Source organism: Geospiza fortis, unplaced genomic scaffold, assembly GCF_000277835.1.
Source record: "Geospiza fortis unplaced genomic scaffold, GeoFor_1.0 scaffold294, whole genome shotgun sequence".
NCBI classification, from domain to species: Eukaryota; Metazoa; Chordata; class Aves; order Passeriformes; family Thraupidae; genus Geospiza; species Geospiza fortis.
The window spans coordinates 2685448-2697209 of NW_005054407.1; the positions used below are offsets into that span (position 1 = coordinate 2685448).

General features: G+C 35.3%; 1 protein-coding gene across 1 annotated transcript in view; it reads left to right on the plus strand.

Annotated features, from left to right (window-relative positions):
* GPC5 (glypican 5) overlaps window positions 1-11551 on the plus strand; it is a gene marked incomplete at its 3' end in the record, with an annotated part of 91818 nt that extends 80267 nt beyond the window's left edge. Inside the window, exon 2 of the mRNA XM_031061287.1 lies at window positions 10857-11551. Coding sequence (XP_030917147.1) covers window positions 10857-11551 — 695 coding nt within the window. The remainder of the gene's footprint in view (window positions 1-10856) is intronic.
* Between the last annotated feature and the right edge of the window lie 211 nt (window positions 11552-11762).

The window sequence follows — 11762 nt, forward strand, 5'->3', positions numbered from 1 at the left end:
AAAGCACAGGTGTTAAGTCAACTAGCTTTCCTAAGTCTCTTTATGATCTTCAACGTGGCATTCACATAAATAATTTGGGAATGATCTTGATTAAATTACCACTAAACAAATGCTAAAGATTTTGTAAATGTTAATTTGATTGGTTACAGTGCTCACAGTCAGACTAGAAAAAGGCACTTCAGATGTGGTTCTTAGGCAGGTACAGAAACCATTTTCATTCCTGTGTTGAATGGTGAAATAATCAGTGTGCTCTCAATGAGGGAAGGCAGCAAGAGCTCTTTCATAGGGTGGAAAATAGAGCTAGAATTCAAAATAAGGATGTATATGGATTCTGCACTGAGGTGGGAATAAGATTGAGTTGAAGACTGAAGAAGGACTGGCTCAGCAGTTGTTCTGTTGAAATAATGTATAAAGCTTAGTGTTTCCCGCAGTAAACATGTCTTAGAGAAACCATGCAATTCTGAAATAGTTTAGCAAAACATTTTTGTAGCAGCCAGTCAGGCAGAGCTGAATTTGGAACTCCTAAACATCCAGCTTTTCCACTTAAACACATGATTTGGGCAATTTAGACTTCCTTTTGGTAGTATTTAGAATTAAGTTCAACTACATAGGGGTGGAATGTGCTCTCCTTATGACTCAAAGAAGATTGATCCTTTTAATAAAAAGAAGAGGAAAGATTTTTAACATTTTTCAGGAGTAAGAGTCATCTCCCAGTTTCTCTGATCTAATCACCCTCTTTCTCTGTACAAATAGAGGAGAAAAGCAGTGTGATTCATCTTATTTCCATGTGGACATCTAAACTAGGTCAGATGAATCATGCCATCATCCTGTCTACTGGTAGCTGAGATGTGGACGAATCTGCTTTGGAGAGGTATTTGGTCTTTAGAGATGTCTACTGTCATTTGCAGAGGATCTAATCTGAAATAACTAAGAGGAGGAAGAAGAAAATTATTTGTTCTCATTGGTAAAAGCAAATGAGAATATGGTGAAGCACTGGAATGATTTTCTTGAAGGTTGTGGCTTCTCTGTTAATGTGCATATTTTAAGGATAGTTTAAATGAAGATGTTAAAATATAAGGTCATAAATCAAGTTGAACCTGCTCTGTGTTTAATAGATGGATTAGAACACATCTTAAGTGCCTTCTAGCCCTGTGTTTCTACATGGTTTCATTCTTTAGTGATAGATCTTCCAGTCCTGTGTAATCTGGGATACATAACTGTGAAGGGAGTGGGGAGGTAATGATCCACTTTTGAGTGATGCCAGAAATGCATATCCCTTGTCACGTTGCACAGTGGGGCAAATCACATGAGGGGGTAGAAATTACTGTGGGCTTGTAGTTTGGAAAAGACACGTATTTCCACCAGCTAGTATCTCCAGCTGCTTCCTGGAAAGCATTACATGCCTTGAGAATGTGTGAGTCCTCAGTGCTTGAAGGACAGGGCTAAGCAGAGCATCTGCAAACAGTGTTCGGGTGAAAGCAGGTAAAGCTATACTGTGAAAGTAGATAATGCTCTGACTATACGCATAATCTTTCTGAAATGAAACAAAGTAGCATCATTTAAAAAGGCAAATTATCTTTTGTGTATTTGAAAGGAACGTGGTGCAAAGAGCATTAAGATATAAATTTTAAGAGAATAATTTAATTATATTCAGCCCATACTCCACCCATATTTATGCAATTACACAGTAAGAAATTGATATGCATTTAAATCTCACATCGGCTGTTCTCTGGTCCATTGAGTGAGCTCTGACTGAATATTAATAGTCATAAAAAGTCATAATGCAAAACAAAACCAGAAAATAATAGGTGGGATAATGATCTCATTAAAAATGTATACATGTATTAGTATTTAAAAACAGGATTTAAAAATTTTCAGAGCAGTCTGCTTCTTGAGAATGTGTGTAGACTATTGGAAGAAATCCAGACTAAATGAAGAAATCTAGGGTTTGACTTCTTCCCTGTTGCCATGAGATCAGAGAGCTGGACTGAGAAATCAGATGGGAGATCTTTTGTTCTGCTGCCTCAGCAGAGAGACAGCTTGGAGATTCATGGCCTGCAGGAGACAGAAGGGGTCTCAGTGAGACCTAAACAATTCTTCTGTTCTTTCATTCTAAGTGCCAAAGCTACTAGCAACTATGGACCATTTAACATGTATTATTTTATCCTTATTTTCTAAAGAATGAGTCATTAGTTGGTGTAGAAATCAATTGTACTAAAATCAGGATTCATACTGGATAAGGAAGGATGAATTGAAGTAGAGTGAACTCTTCCAATCCATATCACTATTTGATTTTTAAGATGTTATCATCAAAAGCAGCTACACAGAATATTCCATACATTTGTCATTTTAGAAGCAATTACTCTTTCCTGGATTTTCCCTAGAGTACAAGTACCTTCTGAATTTCACTGACCTTAGATAAACTGTATGTCCTTTCCTAACCAGTGCAGAGAACTGAAGTTTTGTATTTTTGGCAGGTGCTATTTTCTGCTTCTAATTGTGAAAGAGAACATTTGGCTGCCTGGTTATCCACTTGCTTTGCATCTTGTCAAGTGAGATGCTACGCTCACTTACCTGTCTGAAACTTGGAAGTGCACACTTCATTCTTTTTTATCATGTGCCAAAATAGGTACTGAAATACATAGTGTAGACCAAAATGCTTTTTGTATCACCTGTGTTAAGCAGAATTTTACACATATCACTAATCATGAACAGTGATAAGGTCACTAACCACCAATATACCAGAGCTATACATAGGGACATGCAGTTTTTCTTCTTGATATCCAATATTTACAGAGGAACACGGAAATAACTTCAGTACAGTATAGATGCAGTCATAAAATTGATTGTTCCTGCATCTTCCATGAAAAACAAACAAAAAAGTTTGTTTAAGAAATGAAGACTTAAGGATGCTTTTTAATCTTTTTTTTTTCTTCTTCAGTAAATTTGAAGTTAAGCAAAGTGAATTGAAAGGTAATAAATTCATCTAATCTCTCTTGAGGATCTTTGAAACACATTACGTGTAGTCATATGTCAAGTAAACAATCTCCTTAAATTCATTTGACTTAGTGCTCTTATAATTTTTAGTGTTGAATTCCTCTGACTATCAGATGCAGGAATTCACCAAATCTCAATCAACACTTAGAAAAAAACTGTGAGATTAAATATTCAGTGATACAAAATGAATATATTTACTTGTTTGATGTGCAAGAAATGTTGATCTGTAGTGTTGCATGTGCTAGAACCTGATTAAAATTTCACTTTAATTTGTATAAACCTCCCCCAGCTTACTGAAGATGAGTATTGTCACCATAAAACTAGGAAAACTGAAAAATAAATAGAAAGTCTGGTTTTAAACTTTTAAACAGAAAGACAAAAGCTTCATCTGATGTCAGTCATCATCGTAGCTTTATGGAAATCTTCCTGAGGTTGTTCTTTCTTTTCAAGTGTAATTTCTCTGTGATTCCCAAATAATTAATTCCTATAAAGGTAGCATGTATAGACATAATGCTCCAGCAGTTCCCTGGAACCAACCATATATTTCATTCTAAGAAAAGGTGTGAAGAGGGAAAAAAGATTTTCATAAATACATAAGAAGTTTGTAATTTATCTACCATTACGACCACTTTATAGAAGCATGATCATCTAAGCTGTTTATTTGTATAAATTGCAGTACTGCATTATGTTTACGGACACTTCCCTTAATACCAGTTCCCTACAAAAATCTTAGGGCTTCAGTGTCACATCCCTTTATAGTAAAAGTGAGAGGAACAAGCACTTCCAGTGAGCACTTCATCTCAGTCTAAAGTAGTCAGAAAGATGAATCATGCCTCAGAAGTGCTTTTTAACTCACATATATATAGTTTGAAAATTATGTGAAGTGAATTTATCCTTCTAATCTGTTAATTTTCTGGCCCTCCTATCTCAACATCATCCTGGTATAAATTCTGAATAATACCATTTTCATACATCTGAGATGACTTGCTGTCCTTATTTATTATGGCAGATGTGTAAAAATGGTTATCTTAAATCAGTATCAATTTAATGTCCTTTTGCAAGCCATGCACAGCATTTTACATCAAAATATTTTCAAACAATTTTGTTTATAAGATACCAGTTTTCAAGCTCTGCTTCCCTGGAGTGCCCTGCTTGCAACTCTGAGCATATTTTGTTCCACAGCAGTAAGCAATCTATTCAGAATTTAGAAATATTTCCTCTGGGAAAGTATTGCCTTGAGAGCAATGCAAAATCAGAGAGAACATAAGCAGAATTCAAGAGGAAAAGAAAATGGTTTAGTCGAGCTCTGTTAATTGCTAGTTATTTCTTCTCCTGGCACCATAGAAAACAATCTGTTCATGTTGCTTCCAAAATGACAAGATGAATGGTTCCATAGTCATCGCTATTAAAAGGATAACACCAGACTGAAAAGGAAAGAACAGTTTTGAGAGAAAAGTGGAATCACTGCTTATAACTAGATAAAATGATAACCTTGCCTTATTAATTCATTCTTTCATTCATATGACAGACATTCAATATTAAAATATGATCTGTCGAGGTAAGATTAAGTACTTTACATTCCAGTTATGACTTAGGAGTATGTTAAATATCAAATTCAAAGGCTAGATACTTTAAAATCAACAGCTGCAAGTTTCACTGAAAAGTTCAAAATAATCTTCTGAATCAATTGTGATGATTTCCATTAAATCATAAAAATTAATGTAACTCCGAAGAACTGGATAAAAAATAAATTTATTCCAACATTTTATTGAAAAACAAAACAACAGCAAAAACCAAAACAAAACCCCAAACTAACAAAACCCCCCTAAAAACAAAAACAAACAAAAAAACCTACCAAAAACCTCCAAGCAAATTACAATATTTGGATGATCGTGTCAAATCACCAGAACTTGAGAAGTCTCTCATTGTTGGGCCGTTTCTCAAATGCATAGCTAAGAAGATGGAGAAGGAAAGGAAAACACACCTAAATTTGTTGATGTAGAAAGTAAATTCTACATAGCAAAATAGTTTGTGTCAGGTTTAGCCAGGAAAAATTAACACTGGGTGATCATACTGAGTTGATTATAAAACAAGAATGAGAAGTACGCTTGCCAATTCAGACTAGTGAAAAGATGTAGCATGAAAATGAGTGAAATTCATCTTTGGACATTTCTTTAAATTCTATGTATTGGTTAACTTGGGAATGAGTTTCTTATGAGTCCTCACAATTTCTTTGGGGGGAAAAAAGATGAACATACCTTACATATGGACTTGAGACAATTTGCTATTTCATTTCAAAGTAGCCTGAATTATGTATGATTATGTATGATTATGTATGATTGCTAATTCCTGTTAATATTCCAACTAAAGCTGTCCTATGCCAACTGCCTTGTGCCCTAATGCTAAGAAAAAAGCCCCAACACAAGCCCCAACTAAAGAAAAAAATACAGTATGACTAAACCAAAGTCCAAATCACAGGATATGTAGGAAACTCCTTGAGTATATGAATAATGTGCCGCTGAACACAGAACAACTTAGGCAATGGTCAACCAATTCTAATTCAAGTTTATTGGATGTTTATGTTTTTTTCAAAGACAGCTAAATTAAATTCAAGACCAACCAAGACCTCGCAAACTCTAAAGTCTGTTATGAGTACTTTGAGCTATAAGAGCCTGAGGTGCATCGCTATCCTTTGGCAACACAAAGCTGGTTATGCTGCAGGTTTCATCTGTTATACCTGTTTTCTTGCTGACTTCCTTGGTGAGTCTGCAGTCTATGAAATGGATTAATTTGAAATTTGTGTTAATGAGAAGCAGTTTCAGTGAGTCCCAAATCTATTTGACTGTCACTTACCCTATTGATCTTTCTCCCATATAACCTTCACAGGTAATGCCCTAATGAGTTCATTCTTTATAATTCACTTATATGTCTTGAAGACATGATTCTTCCAGCTCATTTTTCTAATATGGTAAATGATTCAGGGATTTTGCATTATATCTGTGACTTACTAAATAGGAATAACTACACTGAATTTCCCTCGTATCCATAGTTCTCTGTTTGATGCATTTAAAAAAAGATAGAATGAATGTAATGCTGTGTGGATTAATTTCTTCGCCATTTTTTTCATGACTTTTGAATGCCTTTTGTTTACCTGGCTGTAATTTGCACCTGAGACATTCGTTGTGACTCTAGAAGGACAATGCATGCAAGGTACATTTGATTCTATTATAAATCTTTAGAAGAGGGAGTATGATGCTTCTGGTTTATTTGTGCTACCCATAAACAGAAGCAAAACCTACAAGATCACCAGACATCAATGGCAGCTGGCAATACTTTCCCATAGAATTTTTTCAAATCATAATAAATTTATAACATTGCTAGGTTTTCCAGGTTTGCTTGGATTTAGTTATTGATTCCTGTATATTATGGCCTGACCCTTCAGATAGTCCAGGCTCATCAATTTTGGATCTCCTCTGGACTGTGAAAGGCAGTCTTGCTAAATACAATGTCATAAATCAAGGATGGATTTTAACCTGTCTGGTTATAATTTATTGAGTTTTATATGTTACCCTAAATATGAATTAATTTATAATATGTAATTTAGGCTGGTGAATTATTGCCAAATAAGACTTCACAACTTGTTGGACCACTACTAATACTGGATTTTTAATTTATTAGACTATGTCTGCATTAAGTACCATATGTACTTCAAAAGGTAGTGCTCAGCATTTAGAACCATGCATTTTCTCATTCAGCAGATTTATAGAACATCTGTGTAAAGAAAGGGTAAAATTAAAAAAATGTAGTTGTTTTACAACATCATGCTTCCATAGAAATGTATTTCAGATTAATTTTCTAAGGTACCTATAGTATAAAGACCCTTTGCCAAAACTATTATGGGTGAAAATTGCAGGGCTGATTTAAAATCTAATCCAAGTTCTGTTTATTCTGTGCAATGTTTCCATTAAATCTGATTAATGTCCAGGAATGAAAAACTGGACTTGTTCTCTTTGTTATAGTAAACAAGTCATGTGTATACTTCTGATTTTTATTTTAAACCCATTCATCCACTGGACTGATTGATACCTTGGAACTTCTTTGTAATGTAGAACTCCCCATGGCTCTAAGGAACTGAAAGGCTAAAGGAAGAGAGCAAATCCTTTAAAGCAATGACCTGGTAGTTATTTTTACATCACTTTGTAATCACTTTTTAAAACACACTATTATAAAAAATAATGAATATATGTACGGTTATGAAGTATCAGCTGAAAAAATAAAACAAACAAGTTCTCATCTACAAATTTCTTAGCCTCATGGTTTTTTCTTAGTAAAATCAGGAAGAGAAATACTACTGTTCTTAAAAAAAAAAGAATTGGTTAAAATATTGACTACCCTGAAATTTGATTTAGAAATGTACAAACAATCGTTTTAATTGTCACCAAAGAAAAACAAAATTGACATGTCATCTGTGTAAAAACTAGACATTATTAATAGTAGGGTTGCACAAAATATCTATAGGATATTGTATAGCAGTTACTATGAAGATCTCATAAATTATGGAGACAAGAGACACTGACCCTGAAGATTAAAAATCATTTGAAAACATTAGAAAGAGTTTGTCTAGCTCATCTTAGTTATACTTAAAATGTATTTTATATGTATTACATTTATACTGATTAAAAACTCTTCACTTCTTTTATGTTGCTGAATAATTAATGCTGTTTATCGTAGTCTCAGCCCATAGATTTAAAAGATAAAAGATAAACACATTGCTACAGCTTGTAGTATTGAACCAGTATAACTTGACTTGTCACTGAAATTTCAGAATGTGCTGTAAATGACATAGATTGTCATTGTAAGGTATTCACAGGAGCTATTCAATACTGAAAGTAAACATAGGTGTGATTTGCTGTCTGTCAGCAAATTTGCTGAGAGCAAAACAAATCTCTGAAATAGCCATGGTTATAAAGTAGAAAATGTGCCAGTAGAAAAAAAAAATAACAAATTCTGTAAGAAATCGTAAAATGACAATTAAAAACTTGATGCAGAATTGTAAACACAAGTGGCCAGTATCATCACATTCTATTTAAAAAAGTAGAAATAGTCAGTAAATTATGTAGTTGATTATTGTACTCATTCATCTGGGGGTTGCTGAGGCACCAGAAATATAGTTCAGTATTGAAGATTTGTTATTGTTTAGACCACATTGTAAAATCTGTTGATTGTCCACATGCAGCATGATTTATTCTTTCAACTAATATTTGTGCACTTTGTAAAAGGGTACTGCAGCCATGGATTGCAACAGACATTTAGATCACAGACTATATGGTAATAATAAAAAAAGCTTTAATTTTCCTTACATTTTATTATTTTAAGGCGTCTAAACCAAGAATCAATTTTACTTCATTTTTTTGGTCTTTGCTCTTCTGGGCTGCTCCAGGATTTTTTATGAAGGGTTGTCAAGTCTATGATAACTAGTTACCCAGAATTTAGTTCAGTGGTCTCATCTAGTACCATTTTAAATGCAGAATGTTTATAATAAAGAGCCTACAGATATGACACAAGACCTGCAGAACACAAATGACCTTTTAGACAGGCAAATAAAAATGGCATCTACCATTAAAAATGCTATCAAACACTCTTAGGCGACTAAATAAAATTTCTATAGTAGGCCTGCTTGTTCTTTGCATTCCTCATTTCCCCCAGTAAAAATGAGATATATTGTAGTTAGATATTTAATAATTCAGGGCTGTAATTTAATTTCCCATGTACCCATGCCTCCGTGGCAGCTGGGTGTCCAAACTGCCTGTACAGCTGGTGGGGATCTCATCCTTGCTTCAGATGCCTTAAAGTCGGCATCTTGATCAATTTCATCTGCCCTGTCTGATTTGTTGTGCCTCGTTGTCTGCTCCAGAAGAAAATGGGTCTCCTGTAGCTCAGGGATGAGATGTGAGGGGCTGGTGGAGGTGTTGGGAGCTGCAGAGGTACTCAGCTGGCACTTCTGCATGTTCACTCCCAGGATAAACCCAAGAGGCTTTTCTGTGTTGAATAGGTCTCTATTGGTGGGAACATAGCTTCATGAAGGGTACTGACTTTGGGAGTATGACTTTTGAAACAAATTAATCTCTTTGATTTTTGACATTATCTCTTTGACATTATGAATTTGGCATCTATGAATGATTATAGTGAAATTCACTTAAGAAGTTCACATATGTATGTGACATAACAATAAAAAAAACCCAAAAAAGTGAGATGCGCTTTCTGACTCTTTACTGTGAGCTGTCAACACTTTTTTCTTATTGTGTGAATGCTAGAAGAATAGAAAAGAGAACAGCAAATTCAATTTAAGAGTGGCATGAAATATGAAACTAAGACAGACAGCAGAGGAATGATTGTGATTTAGAAGCATGTTTCTTTTTTTTATTGGAGAAAAGAGAGACTGAATACAAAGTATATGTGATCTTTTCACAAAGCATGCAATTTTAAACTCTCTGCAGTCAGCGAGGATCCTTTCTGAACTGACCTGAACAAACATTTCATCATAATATAAGGCACTTATGCATAGGTATTTATCAAATATGTAGTAGCCAGTTTTGTCTTTTTTACATTTATTCTGGTTTTTCTACTATGCCTTTCAGTCAGTGACTGACCAGCAGACTTCAGATTGCTTCAGAAATTGCTTGATATAGTTTCACACTATTTGATTCTGCCTGTATTTAACATCACTGTTTAGACAGTATTAACTGTACTTCATGCATTTCCTTACTTTATTTTTACAGTCTTATTTAAAAATGAATGTGAAAAAAAATACGTGAAAACTTGTAAAACTTGAAATAAAAGTTACTGAGTTGTAGTGTTCAGTGTATTCATTCAGTGTATAAAATGGGTTAGTATTTGTAATGTATCTTTCTGTGTTTCTATTCTCAATAAGCCAAGTTTCTTTTTGATCCATATATTGCTTCATTGCCTTCCCTAAAGTGCAGCCTTCTCAGGCAGATCTAGGAATTTCCTCAATGTAAACACTTGTTCTGTTTTGAAAGCTGATGTTTTTTCTTACCTGCAAATCACAGATCAAGTCAAAAGAGGATATTTTTCCAGTATACTTAACTGCTTTATTAAACAGTACTCAGTGTATTTAAGGATTACCACTTAAAGTGTGAAATGCAAGTTTTTCCATTCAGGCTTTATTCATTATCCAGTTTTTGAGGCTCAGCAAGGGATTATCCATCAGTTCCTGAGGAAAGCAGGTCTTTCCAATTACCAGACCAAACAGCACTGTTTAAAATCACGTTCTTATGTGTGTTTGGAACATCTGCTTCCTCTGGAAGACACAAAATAAAAACTGGTCTTTAAGAGTTATTAAGTTTTAATAGGATTGAAAAGTTGTTTATACTGTTTAATGTTAATTTTGCCCATCCATTTAGGCTGGTAAGAGGAATGGCTTGGAGTTACTGAGAGCATTCAGCTGTTTCTTGCAACTTGCAGAATGAGTAGTGAGATGAGAGAGCTCATGTGTTTATATACAGAGATACAATAGGACTTTGCTGTATTTTGTAACTTAATAACTCAGCTTACAATTATTTCCTTTTATATTTTTTTTAGGTTGTGTTTAATGTAACCTGCAAAGAAAATATGGATTATTAATTGTGTTGTAACATTACATGTAAGGTGCTTCCCTATATAGAATAGACAGTTGTTGTAGTTTGTGAGAAGTTTGTCTCCTCAAAATTCTAACACAAAAATTATTTCAGGGTATATGTAAGTTGTCCTAATATAATTGTTTTATGTTCTTACTCTAATTTCTTTTTTTTTAACCTTAAAAATAATGATTTGTTGATTGATTTATTGATTTATTGCAGAAACCTTTGAAATGCTCATCAGACTGGCTGAGAATTACACCAGCACACTTTTCTGCAATGCATATAGAAACATGGCTGCTGAGGCTGCAGTGCACGTGCAGGAGTTTTTTACAGATGTTGGACTCTTCTTATTTGGCACAGATGCCAGCACAGAGGAATTTGTGAATAGATTTTTTGACACCCTGTTTCCAGTAGTCTACAACCATGTGATTAACCCTGGTCCGACTGACATTTCCCTGGAGTACGCGGAGTGCCTCCGAGCGGTGAGAGGAGACATCAGGCCCTTTGGCAACATTCCCAAAAAGGCCTTGGGACAGATGGCAAGATCACTCTTACCCAGCCGGACTTTCTTGCAGGCTCTGAATTTGGGAGTTGAAGTGATCAACACGACAGACCACCTGCACCTCTCCAGAGAGTGCAGCAGGGCTTTGCTGAGAATGCAGTACTGCCCCCACTGCCAGGGACTGATGCTGAGCAAGCCCTGCATGGGCTACTGCCTCAACATCATCCGGGGCTGCCTGGCCAATGTAGCAGAAGTGGATCTCCACTGGCAGGGGTACATCCAGGCCCTGGAGGAGCTCTCAGGAGCCCTGAGTGGAGCACATGGCATTGAGCACGTGCTGCTGAACTTCCACTCCCTTGTCCACGATGCTCTGGTACAGGCTCGGATCAATGGGCCAGAGTTATCTGAGCAGGTAAGACACTGGTTTTATCCACCCTCAGGGCAAACATGGAAGTAGGAAAGGTATCACTGATAGCTGTTATTTGTTTGGCCATTTTTATGGTGAGGTACACATTTGTATCTGAGTTCAGCTTTATTTGACTAAGCAGTTTCTGGGAGCACAAAAGATACTTTTCATGAACGCAAGAAAATGGTTTGATTGTTATCCTATATGCACATTATGA